Source organism: Arachis hypogaea, chromosome 5, assembly GCF_003086295.3.
Source record: "Arachis hypogaea cultivar Tifrunner chromosome 5, arahy.Tifrunner.gnm2.J5K5, whole genome shotgun sequence".
NCBI classification, from domain to species: Eukaryota; Viridiplantae; Streptophyta; class Magnoliopsida; order Fabales; family Fabaceae; genus Arachis; species Arachis hypogaea.
This window is the reverse complement of record NC_092040.1, coordinates 96,009,158-96,022,955: the sequence shown is the minus strand read 5'-3', so window position 1 is coordinate 96,022,955 and position 13,798 is coordinate 96,009,158. Positions and strand designations below refer to the sequence as shown.

The window sequence follows — 13,798 nt, the reverse complement described above, 5'->3', positions numbered from 1 at the left end:
GTGGAGAATAACTCAGTGAAAATAGATCCTCTCAATTGTTAAAAAAATTGAGAATATAAAATATGATATTTAACCTTTCATTACTCTCTCTTTAATATTTATTTTCAATCTCACTAATAAAATTAATGGTGAGAGATTATATTTTACTTTTTAAAAAAAAAAATTGAGAAGATCCATTCCCAATTATAATTATACGCATAGTAATTAAGCTTTATTAAAGTTGCTAAATTATTGTATGTTGAATGTTGAAAAAAATTGAATGTTAGGTCCAATGAGAATGAAAACAAAATGGCAGTGGGCTTGAAAAAATTAATGTGAGCTTAAAAAATTAATAATCTTGGTAGTAATAATTTTGTTGCATAAGAAAATACATATGAAATATTTAATTAGCAACATATTAAAAATGGGCTCATCTTTAAACGCTCTTTGCTATTTATGGTGTGCTGCACATTTTATTAATTCGTTAAATCTAAATTTTTTATTTATTATATTTTATTTGAATTATCTAGATTTAAAAAGGCAACATGTTAATCAGATTAACCATTTTTTTAGAAATTTTAGATTTTTTTTTTATAAGTTTCAGATATTGAGCTGAAGTCCAAAACAAAAAATATAGTATATAAATATTAAAAGCAATATGTATGTACAACAAAAAATATTACTGGGCTTTAAAATTAAAATAAATAATACATAAAAAATAATTTGAAAATCTATGGACTAAATTAAAAAAAAAGATATATTAGAATTTTTAAAAAAATATTAAATATATATTATGTATATAATATTAAAATTTAAAAAAATTTTGTTTTGTGTAAAACAAAATTATAATATTAAATAAAAACACAATAATAATAAATTTTGTATTATATACATTTAATTAATATATATATATATAATTTTATTTTGTGTGAAATAAAATTATAACATTAAATATGAAGTGAATGAAAAAAGATTTTGTATTATATAAATTTAATTTAAAAAACATATATACAAGATAAGAAGCAAACAAACATATAATAATTTTATTTTGTGCGAAACAAAAATTCATATAAAAAAATATTTATATAATTTTTTATTGAAATATGTTACTTTATTATATCTAAAATATATTATTTGAAATAATTATATTATTTTAGTTAATATATTATTTAAAAGAATATTTAAAATTTATTATTTTGTATTAAAAATTTATTAAAAATATATTATTAATTTTTCTTAAAATAATATTTTTTTGTTTAAATACTATGACAAAAAATTTTTACGGAACTATTCAATAAATATTATATAAGTTAATAAAAGAAAAAAGTACTCAAAATTTTTTTTATCAAAAATAAAAAGACTCAAATTCCTGACTTAGGTGAGTATGAGAAGAATATGCTATTTGAATTATAACTCGTTGGTAAAGAAAGAAATCATCTTAATTATATATTAAATAAAATAATTATTTATTAGGCTCATTCTTATACAAATAAAAATTTCTCTTAATTTTATATCCGTAATATTTTATACCAATTAACTTTAAAGTTTAATTATTTTTTGAATAAATTAATAAAAAAATAATACAAATAATTGTTTAAATATAATTGTATTTTAATTTTTCATTCTATTACACGTCGAGGATGAATTAAAATAAAAGATAATGGACTTGTTGTAACTGCTATGTATTTTGCGTTTTAACTACGTTGTCATCTGAGAATTTTGGCACCTTCATGGAGACCAGAGTTCTTCTACAGAATTGATTTTGTATTTGGAGTTAGCCAACCAGCAACGGCTACAGATAGGTTTCTTCCTCTTCTATGGTAGCAATTTTTCGGACTTTGAAGGTCATTCATGGCAGAGGTGGAAGGGAGTGGGTTCAAGTAGGCAGAATGATATCGTGGAAGCACCGCCAGCAAACAAACAGTGAAGATAAGACATCACATCGATAATAACAGAGTAATGGAAGAATTCGATCAAGTTTTCTTGAGTATATTTGTGGTGACTGGTGTAAAGGTCGTACTGTGTTAAACGAGGAAATTAGTTTTTTTGTCAGTGTCAATTTGTTTATTCAGCTTAGGACTGGAAGTGAGTCAAGCCAGCTCATGAGCTAGTTCGAACTCGACTCGTTAATAGCTCGATAAGCTAAGCTCATGAGCTAGTGAGCCAAGCTTGAGGTTGGAATTGAGCTCATAAATTAAATAAGCCGAGTTTGAGTTTGGATAAGCTCAGCTCATTAGCTCGTGAGCTGGCTCGATTATATATATAATTATTAATACACATATCCTATATGCATTTAATTTATATTTTTAATATTATATATATACATATGAAATAGTACTATATAATTATATATATTAATGATCTTAATTATTTGAAATTTTATATTTATTTTTTACATATAATTTTGATGTAGGACATAAATAAAAAATTTATAATTTATTGATAGATAACAATATATAAAATTGATCTTTTTAAATATTTTTTAAAATATATAAGTTATAATTTATTGATATAGAATTATAGATTATGTATTTATATTTCTATTATTTGAGCCAGCTCGTGAGCTTTCGGTGAGTCGAGCTTGAGCTTAAGAAATATGCTCGATTGTTAATGAGTCGAGCCGTGAGCCAATCTCAATTATTGTGAGCCGAGCTTGAGCTTGGTCTAGCTCGGCTCAGTTCGACTCACTTTCAGTCCTAATTTAGCCCATAACAAAAACAAAAACATAATAAATAAATTTAATTTACCTTATAACTTTTGATAGTAGGTTAACTTTTAAAAAGTGTTGCACTTTCTACTTTACTTGGAGTGCACTAGCTTTTACCTATTAAATGAGATTGAATTTAAGTGTTGAATGGTAAATACTTTTGTAACAAAATTGAAATTTTTTTCTTCAACCACATTTTAATTCAAAAGTAATAAATTATAATTTTTGTGTTTCCGTTTAATTGTTATATTGGAAAGTAATTAAATTTTTTTTTTGTTAATTTATTATTCAATTTCATTTATAATAAGAAATACTAGGAACAATAATCAAAACTCTTGTAATTTTTTATGGTTGTACTTTACAAAAAAAAAATTTAGACTATTATTTTTAATATATTTTTTCTAAGTGTTGTTTTTTTTTTATCAAATTTTTTTTATTTTTCTTGTTTATAATATAGATGTTTTTGTTTAGATTTTTTTAAATGTTCTCTAATGTATATTATTGTATTTTTGTAATGAAATTTTAAATATTTATTATTCATATAAATTTTTTAATTATTTTTATTAATACATATTTTTTTATGGAACTTTATTATTCTTTTGTTTTTTTATAATTTTTACTATATATTTTTGAATTAATATTTACTTTGTTTATTATTATTATTATTATTTTATTATATAAATTATTAATTCCATTAAAAATGCCAAATTCAATACATAAAGTGAGAATTTATTCATTGTTACCAAAATGAACTCAGCCACAACCCAGTAAGATTTTATTGCACCAATAGGTGGTTTTGTTCACATTTCACAAGGCCTTTATGATTAGTATTTAGTCCAACTATTTTATGCTGTATGTGGCTTACTTTGCAAAACTCGGCTTTAGTAACTTCTTCATAGAGTCATGGCTGTCTTGACAGCTGCCTTTTTTTGTCTTTTTAGACAAATTTTAAGGATGTATGTGGTATTTCATTTCACACAACACGACAAATTTGTTACATCCAACCGGACCGTACTTGCCATACCAGTGTTTCATTAAAGCAAATGGAACATCTGAAAATTTTCCAATAGTATAATACTTCTCCGCTAAGTTAACCCCAAAGAAGAGTGATGGAGAGGAGACACCACTACTACTAGGCTACTAAAGTACTACTACTCTTGAGTCTTTTCCACCATCATATTTGAAACTCGGTGACAGTGTTATGTCTTGTCATCCATTTTTTCACTCCACCAATTTTGTTCATTTACTTTTTAGACATCCTTTTTTCCGATTGTTTTTTTTTTAAGATATTAACCGCATTTTAATAACTCAGTTATTAAATTTTATAATATTTTTTAAAATTTTGGAGACCAAACAATATACCTTTCATATATTATTATATATTTAAGAAAAATATTAAAAAATTATTAAAATTTATTATTTTTTATTATTATTTAATTATTAATTTAATTTGTTAATTTTTTAATTTAATAATTTAATACTATATTTTGCCTTAATTTTTTAAATATTGATAACTAATTAATAAATAAAAATAATAAATTTGAATATTTTTTTAATGTTTGTCTATATTTAATATTAGAATATAAAAACCACTCATAAAACATTTTTTTTAAAATGTTTTATAATAATTAAAATTAAACATATATAATTCATCAAATTGTGTTATTTTTGTCAAAATTAAACGAAATAAATCAGTTTTGACCGAAAAATCGATAAACCAAATCTTAAACCAATTTAAATTAATATTTTTTATAAAAATGACTATAATTCTTTTATTATAGAAAATTATTTAAAATATTTCTATTATATATTTTAAAAATTTTAAATTCTAATTTTTTTCTTTTTTTATGCTATCATTGAATTAGAATTTAGGATTTTCAAAATTAATATATATAATAAGAATATTTTAGTCATTTTTTATAATAAGAGTATTATAACCATTTTTTTATAAAAAATAAATATTAATTTAGATCGGTTCAAGATTTGATTTATCAATTTTTTGATCAAATCAATTTATTTAGTCTAATTTTAACAAAAATAACACAGTTTGATCATCGATACATAAATTAAATTTTAATTATTTAAAAACGTCTTTAAAAAAAAGACATTTTAAAAAAAAGAAGTTTTAAGTATCTTTACCTAAGTGACCCTTAAAATATATCATTACCATGTGCCTCTTCCTAATCACCAAGGTTTGATCAATATCCAAATTCTACGTTAAAATATCAACCATTATATGTAAACGCAGAATCATGTATAGTCACCACTCTTCAGTGTCCTCACTCCTACTCCTAACACGCTCTCTTTTCACTGTTCTTCACCATTTCTTCTTCTTCTTCTTCTTCTTCTTCTTCTTCTTCTTCTTCTTCTTCTTCATTCACACATTGTCACAAACACATGGCGACTAACAACGGCACAGAGCAAGTAGTGGTGCCTCTTCCAGTTAAGGTGGACAATCTTCTAGAGCGCATCTGCAAGGAACAGAACCAGCGTCCTCCAGATTCTGAAGCCAGGCGCAAGCTCGCTGAAATTGGCGAGCAAGAAGCCCTTACTTTACTAGACAAAATCTCAGACTCCAAAATCAAGTCTCTAAGCGCATACATAGTTTACATGATCAAAATATCAACTGGCTCATCATCGCCATCTTCATTTCCTTCTCCGTCGATCTCCCCTTTTGCTTCTTCTACTCTCTCTCCCAACCGTTTCACCGGTTCAGCTACGCGCACGATGAGCCAGCACCACCAAAGTATGCTTCTTTACTTCGAGTTTGCATCTGTTCACTCGTTGCTGGATTCAGTTACACAAGAAAAGGAGTAGTTCTTCACTTCTTTGCTTCCTCTTTTGATTTTTCTTTAGGAAAAGAAGATGGAACTTTTTAACAATTGACAAATTTGAACTTGGAATCTCTATCTGCTTGATCTTATTTCTTACGTGCATAGCCTTTTTTGAGTTTAAAACGTCGTTTTCCACTTTCCTTTCTTTTTTCAAGACTAAATTATTTCCCGGTTTTGCCCCCACCCTTTTGTCAAAATTATTTTTGTTTTGTTTAATTTTTTGAGTTTGTTTTTCTTTTGCATGATTGTTTGTATGAATAAATAGAGTATCATTTGTGCACCATGAGTACTGCAAATGCAATGTTGAGTGTGATACTATGATTCATTAATAAAGTACCGTGCTTCTGTCAGGAACATAACACTGTTTTAATGTCGTTAGTAGGGCTTTTAGTGCCATCGTGGGATCATTTACAAGCTTCACTCTTTGTCGTTCATTTTTGAAGCTACAGATACAGTTGGTTTAGGCAGTTCTCAGGCCGTTGTTACAGAACTTAAACGAAACCCCTTGGATTTTTATGCTGAAAGAAGAGAAGAGAAAATGCTTAGTCCACAGATGGAGGCACTTGGAGAATTGGAGTTCAGAAGGGCCTTTCTGCTGTTGAGTTACATTGGAGGGTAAGCTCAGTGCATCTTGGCTATTCTTCTGTTTGGTTTTTGGTTTTTCCTTGCATATAATTCTGTTTTCATTCATACAATTACAGGGAGAGTCTTGAGACTCTTCAACCGGACTATATTAGAAGCTTGAAAGATTTGCCTATGGGAAGGTTTGAGAGAACAATATGGCAAGATGTGGGGCATAAATATATAAAGGATTGCCGCGATCGGCAATCGGTAAATATCATGAACTGATTTCTGGATAGTAATTTGGGTTGGTTTATTTCTTTGCAATAGGTTTATAGTTTATTCCTTTGCAATTGGTTTAAGTGCGACTGTGACATCTGCAATCAAGTTGTCTTTTGTTTCAAATTTTAATGTTTGGCAGTTATGGTAGTCATAAAATTTGCATTAATAAACTTCACTTGTTGAACTTTTAATTGTTTAAATAGTGCTTGACATACAGAAATCAAAATTTTGTTTAACAGAATGGGAATATCTTGTTTAGCCTTGGGATAGAAGACTTTTACAGTCTACAATGATGCATATCAACATGATGCTCTTTCATTCTGTGTTAAATTTCTTTTCTGTTTGTACTAACGACAACCTTGGTTTCTTCAGTATGTTGACTGGGATTCTAGTAGGCCACATGTATATCAGTGCTATGTTTCTACGGATGGGAGCTTAAGATTCAAGGTTTGTAGATCTCGGCATTGTTTTCTTGTACTGTCAAAATTTTTGTAACCACTCGGTGGTTTTAATGCCATCAAGGTCTCCATTTGTATAGCATTAAAATTATTATACTTTTATGAATTGTCTGTATCAATAAGCTGCCTGTATATTGGTTATTTTTCTACATAGATATTTTATTTCTATGCTAATGCTTTACTTTATTGCTCCTGTATGTATATCAATCTCTCAGGGTCCTGTTATACAGAACTCAAGAACACACCTACAAAGAACGTTAGGGGATGACAATGTCTTACTTGTTAAATTCTCCGAGGAGGGAAGTGTCACGAAGACGCGAATCACTGTTGATGAGGCTATCAACCTGTATGAGAAGTTTGGAAAGGAAGGGATCCAAGTTGGACTTAGATTATATCGCTTTTTTGGTAACCATTTTACCCTTGTTCTTTCATATTTACCCCCTCTCCCTTTTCTGGCTAACCTCCAATTATGATTTAACTACTAAATAGAGTGAGAAATTTGCTTTTTAATTTTATCCTTTGATATATAATATTCTATTTTTAATAAATCATTACTGTGTCATATATCAGATGTTATCTCTTGAGTTGTTTAAGAAACTTGTAGTGACTGGCATGTAACATACATCTTCCACCAATTGAGCAGTTTTTAAAGATGGTGGAAAGGAAGAGAAGAAGAAGGACCCAGCATCGTCCTCTGTAAAATGTTATTTTGTTAGGATGAAGTCACTTTCTTCTGCTGATGAGAGGGCATCGTACATTCTGGCAGATCGGAATATGATCGAAGCTAGATGTTTGTTTATGCATGCTCACACATTAGCTAGTGTGGATAAGTATATGGCCAGGTAGTATGACAAATACTTTATTTTAGATATCCATATTTTATTTGGCCTGCACTTAATCACCTTGTAATAGATTTTGTCCAAGAAACTAACTGTAGTGGTATTCAGATTCTCTCTTCTTCTATCAAAGACGTTCAAACTTGACATTGACTTGGCTAGTGTGAATGTTAAGCAAATTGATGATGAATATTGCCTGGTATAGTCAATTGCCAATATACTCAATTTTTATAATTTACAGTCTTGCATGAAGCAAATTATTATTATTATTTGACCTCCCTTGTCATTGGGAATTAGGATGAAAAAGGAGAAAGAATTCCTGATATAGATGGCAAACTGCGTATTCATACAGATGGAACTGGGTTCATCTCAGAAGACTTGGCGTCGTGCTGCCCTACCAGTTTGTTTAAAGGAACTGCCAAAAATAAAGTCACGAAGGTATCTCGACTTTTTAGTGTATATTCCACTAAATTGTTCTTCAGTTAAATTCCTTTTTTTTCCCAATGACTGGTCATTTGTTAAGAATCCACATTAAGAAGAAAAAAAATATGTTGCAAAACCACAGTTTTGGTTGGTGGATTAAACATTTTTTTTCACTTCCTGTGAAAGGATGAACTCAACTTTTCACCTTTCGTGGTTTATATATACTCTCCGAAATGGTGGCTTGTGCTTTATCTTATTGACTTTAATGACTGAAACATTCTGTAGTTGATCAACTTTAATGACTGCACACATAAAAACTGTTCTAAAGTTGATGCATGGAAGAGAAAAATTTTGGATGGAAGCTCTTTATTTTTCTGGTGTCTGTTTTTTTTTTTTTTTCCATCATGTCTTCCATAAGAATAAGAAGTCTTCCATAATGCAATATGTTTTTCCCTGTACTTTATCATATTCTGGTTCTCCTTTTGTTGGTATTTTCCTAGTGAAGTAAATGACAAATTTTAAATGCCAAGAAATATTTCAATATGCTTTATGATCTAGCCCCTTTGTGAGTATTCTGTGCTTATGGCTGTCTTTAAACTTAGGAAACTCCCGATCTGTTAGCTTTTGATGATACAATGGGGGATGGTCAATTTCTATGGTTTCCTTGCCAGTTTTAATATTGCAATGACGTTTTCATATTGCTTGTTCATGTCATATGCGCGGATGTTGTCCTAATAGAATTTATAATTTTCCCTTTTGCCCATAAAGCCTTTGATGATCCAGTGCCGTCTCTTCCACAAGGGTTCTGCAATTAAAGGCACGCTTTTGGTTAATCATACGGTATGTTTTTGAACAACACTTGGTTAAAAGTCATGATTTCTTCTTTGGCATATCTTTATCTAGTCAATATTATCGAACCCCTAGTCTGCTGAGTGCTTTTTAAGCTGTCTGAATTGATATGTAAATTATAACTGTGTAGATAGATCATAAGATACTTTTTGGTATTTCAATATTTTGCTCCACTGTTTTTATTCTGGTTCTCAATGATTAAGTTGAACATGTAGTCTTATAATGATGAGAAGGATAACATAGGTGATATGTTTATAAAATATTATTGCAATTTAACATTGATGGACTATATTACAGAAGTGTATAAACCCAAATTTATCTGAATAGGGCATGCTGGTATTTTAGTTTTCCATTATATTTTTCCTGGTTACTAGAGGTGCTTGACATACTCTCTTACTTAGAATTGGACAGGTATTGTGGTTTATTCTATAAAATAATTTATTTTCTCTAGATAAAGAAAAACATTATGGTAAAGTATACCTTTTCTGCAGCTTCCTCCTAGGACAATCCAGGTTCGGGATTCAATGATTAAAGTTAAGAGCGACAAAGAACTTGAGAATGCTCCAAGCATAGATTCGTTAGAAGTAGTGGGAACGAGGTTTTTCACTTCATCACCTTTCCTGCTAGTATTTTGGCGTAGTTATCATTATTTTGATAATTAAGTTATTTCAGAAGCTGATAGAGTATATGTCCAATCACATATTACTTGTTAACGGGATAATGTATTTCCTTTTATCGATTTATGTGTTTCATCTGGATGCACAACTTAGCGGTCCACCAGACCATTATAAAATGGGCCCTTTCAGTGCTGTGCTTTATTGTTTATATTTACATTTCACCATTTACTAATAATCCTCGATATAAATGGGCTAAAGAGGCATATAATGATTTCCTTAATATGGGTGCTTGAAGGAGATGCGGGTGTCACCTGGTTGGGTTTGGTGAAGGTAGATATATGCATCCAAAAGGACACTATTTGATGATTCTATGTTGCCCAAAATTTGCAACCAATAATAGATAGTAGATTGTTCAAGCTTTTTTCTTATGAGATGCCTAGCAAGTCTACTGTTCTTTCACTAACTAAAGTTCCACATGTTTCAGCAATCACCCAAATCGCTCATTCTTGTCTAAATATCTCATTGCACTTCTAAGCTATGGTGGAGTTCCAAATGAATACTTCATTGAAGTACTTCAGGATAATCTGAAAGAAGTTGATCAAATCTTCTCTAATAAGCGCGCTGCATTTAGAGGTTGTTCATGCAGATTAGTAGATTTATTTTGTCATATTTCATCAAGGTCTTGCTTGTTTAGTTATTTTGGATATGAATTGAAGTGATATACTGTTTTAAATGTATTGAAATCTCACCAAGCAAAGCTTTCTTACCATCATTTACATGCAGCTTCTCTAAACCATGGTGAGATGGATGATTACACTGCACTGCGAATGATCTTATGTGGGATTTCTATTGAAGAGCCGCATTTGCAGTTTCAATTGTCCGTATTTGCAAAGGAGGAAATGAAGAAGCTTAGAGGAGGGAAGATCTATATACCAGATTCTTTCTATTTGATGGGGACTGTTGATCCCACTGGAAAATTAGAAAGAAATCAAGTTTGTGTAATTCAGTAAGTGTAAATCTTTTACTCTTTGGTATTAATTAATCTTTTGTCCAGAAAATTTTCTAAATTTTAGATGTATTTGATATTCAAAAGTCAAAACTAATGAAAACATAATATTTGTCTTGATGACACACATACATCCTTGTAGTGAAAATGGCCATTTTTGCCAAGAATGAACGGTATGCAATATTGAGTAGAACAAAATGCTATGACCATGTTTAGCTGCATCATGCTCTATAGTGTTCTTTTTAAAAAAAAGTGGAACAATTTTTGCAATTTAATATTATTATGTCTGAGCTGATTGTTCCTTTTTCTTTGTAGTGAAAATGGCCCAATTACAGGGGAGGTGTTAGTTTACAGAAATCCAGGTTTACATTTTGGGGACATTCACAGAATGGTTGCAGTACCTTTGGAGGAACTAAAATCTTATGTTGGTGATAGCAAATATGCAATTTTCTTCCCATGTGTTGGCCCTCGCTCTGTGGCAGATGAGATTGCCGGAGGCGATTTTGATGGAGACATGTACTGGGTTTCACAAAATTCTGAGGTTCCATTCCCTGTTTGAAATTCAATTTATTCTTCTCACTAAATTTGTTTATTGCATTGTTGCCCCATCTTCACAAAATGGAACTCTTCTTCTGGGAAAAAATACCCTTCTTATTTGTTTATTGCATTGTTGTCCTCCGAGGGGCTTTAAAGTAGTTTAATTTGACCATTCAAGTTTGAAATGCTGCAGCTATTAAAATCCTTCAGACAGAGTGACCCTTGGATAGAAACTCGACCTGAAGAACCTCATGATAAAGAACCACGTGATAAAGAACAAAATGTTAAAGAACCACGTGATATGTCTTCTGATGAATTTGAGGAACGGCTTTTTAGACTATACCTAAAGACTCGATTTGAACCAAGGTGAATCTGCAGCTATATATATAAAAATTTGTAGAATTCTAGTGGTATATATGCTTTCCGGAAGTGAAAATTGTGCAGAGTACTGCAGGCAAAATTAGATTTAAATACATACATGTATGTTCATGCTCATCTCTTCGAGATAACCACTCTTTTATGCCGATTTAGACACCTTATCCTGTACTCCTTACATGTAATCCTTGAATAACATAGTGAATCCAGGTAACAAGGCTGTTGGTGGAACACAATCTCCAATTGGTCTTAAGGATTTTCTTTTATTTTTATTTTCTATTTTTCAGCATTGCAATAGGTGCAGCTGCTGATAGCTGGATGGCACTCATGGATCGATTTTTAACCATAAGAAATGAAGAGGAGAAGGAAAGAGTGAAGGAAAACATAATTAGATTGGTTAATATATATTATGTTGCATTGGATGCTCCGAAGAAAAGTGGTCGTAAGGTTAGTTTGACCGCGTCATTCTATTATTGCTTTCTGGTGTCTGCTTGTGGACTCCATGACTTTTCTTGACCAATCAATTAGCAGTTGTGTTAGTGCTTCTTCTCACTCAACATTGAACTATTTATCACATCGAAGTCTATAGGTTGATCTGGGGTTCCCGATCCACCCCACCCCCCTCCCCTCTCTCTTTCTACTTTTTCCCAATCATGGGATTTCATGATCTTAGATTGTTGGCAATGCAGTCATTACTTGATTAAATTTACTGTTATCATGATGAACTTTGTTATCTGTAAATATTAGAATTTATTTTATGTACTACTTTGCTTATTCATTATGGCGTGCAAATCTGGGTGCATTTCTCTTTTCTGCTGATCAATTGTCATAAACTTCTCTTATTCATTTGTCGCCAGTCATTGCCAATAGATGCAATGATTTTATATCTGTTCTATCATCTGTTGTTTTCGGTTTTCTACTGTTTAAATGTTTGTTTTGGGATTGAAAAATCATGTTTCTGGTGCCGTGTGGTCAAAGAGATGATATGACTTTGAATTTGGTTTTACTGATGTAAATATTTACAAATAATGCTTTCAAGAATGAATACCATCTGAGTTTTCCAGAACTCTGACACATGTACTTTATCAACAGATTGAAGTCCCAAAAGAGTTGTCTGCAGAATTGTTCCCACATTATATGGAAAAGGAGAAATCATTCACTTCAACCTCTGTGTTAGGAATGATATATGATGAGGTTCTCAGATGGCAACATAAAGAAGATCCTGCAATAGGTGAGGACTTGCATTTAAGTCAGGTATTATATATTTATATAAATATAGAAAAGGATTGTCAAGCGCATAACATTACCATCTGGCGAGGTCCCAGGATGATAGATGTATATTGTTCTAGTTTTTCATAGTGGAGAGGGGGTGTTTATGAAGATTCAAACTTGCAATCTTCTGGTTCTAAGACAGCAACCCTAACGTGATTTTGAAGCCTACCTTCATGATTTATTTAATTATTTTCCTCCAAGTACTTTATATAAAGTGATGTACAATCTGTCCATTTTATGTATGCTGATTATCGTCCTGTCCATGTTACCAGACATAAAAAAACTCCCTTGTTTTGATATTGAAGTACCTAAAACAAGTTTGGAAAATTGGCGAAATTTATATAAGGAGTATTTGAGGGATATGACTGCTGCCTTAAGAGACAAAGAAAATGACAAAGATGCTTCCAAATGGAAGGCAGATGAAGTCATCAAATATTATAAGCAGGTAAAATTCATATTTTTCTAGTTATATTATTTGTATATACCCTCATTCTATATGTAAGCACATTTTTTTTTACTCCCTGGATGTTACCATAAACAGTGTATGCTGATGGGAATTTTCCTTTTTGGGTAGAAACTGTATGATGGTGCTGACAATATGGAAGATAGTGCAAGAGACATAAATGATATTTATATTGATGCTTTGGCTGTGTATAATGCTACTTATGACCATGCCATGGCAGTGAAGGAAGTTAATAAATGCGGATTTGCATGGAAGGTTGCAGGTTTACCTCTATGCAGTCTTTATAATCTTAAACAAGATGAAAAGGCTTTTGTGGTTTCCCTCTCTGTATTGCGTGAGATTGGATGATCATCTTCACTCTACACAGTCATACTAGCTAGTTAATTGTATCATAGCCTATGCCAATACTTTGGTTGATGAACTGTTACCAAACTGCACCTTAGCTGTGCCTAATTTGTCTGTAATATAATATAGGTTTTCATGTTATCAAGTATCAACCTGTAGGATTGGTCATTGGCAAGTAATGAAACTTTGTGCACTATATTCATTGTAGATCTTTATGTTGCTGCTTTAAATTGAATATGTGATATGTGACCATG

The 13,798-nt window shown here is 30.7% G+C and overlaps 1 protein-coding gene across 3 annotated transcripts; it reads left to right on the top strand.

Annotated features, from left to right (window-relative positions):
* The first annotated feature begins 4,868 nt into the window (after positions 1–4,868).
* LOC112802089 (probable RNA-dependent RNA polymerase 3) lies at positions 4,869–13,751 on the top strand. Of its 3 annotated transcripts, none has more exons than XM_025845106.3 (18): positions 4,869–5,432; positions 5,970–6,135; positions 6,222–6,351; positions 6,736–6,810; positions 7,037–7,226; positions 7,465–7,663; positions 7,769–7,856; positions 7,955–8,095; positions 8,849–8,920; positions 9,421–9,527; positions 10,031–10,179; positions 10,330–10,552; positions 10,868–11,093; positions 11,283–11,455; positions 11,752–11,911; positions 12,557–12,695; positions 13,009–13,181; positions 13,311–13,751. In XM_025845106.3, exons 1-18 carry the CDS (start codon positions 5,084–5,086, stop codon positions 13,545–13,547), a joined length of 2,997 nt encoding a protein of 998 aa, XP_025700891.1. In that variant the 5' UTR covers positions 4,869–5,083; the 3' UTR covers positions 13,548–13,751. The 3 variants fall into 3 exon arrangements, with proteins under 3 accessions (XP_025700891.1, XP_025700889.1, XP_025700892.1); XM_025845104.3 differs by having other exon boundaries at positions 5,964–6,135; XM_025845107.3 differs by having other exon boundaries at positions 5,964–6,135; positions 13,278–13,751.
* Positions 13,752–13,798: the final 47 nt, after the last annotated feature.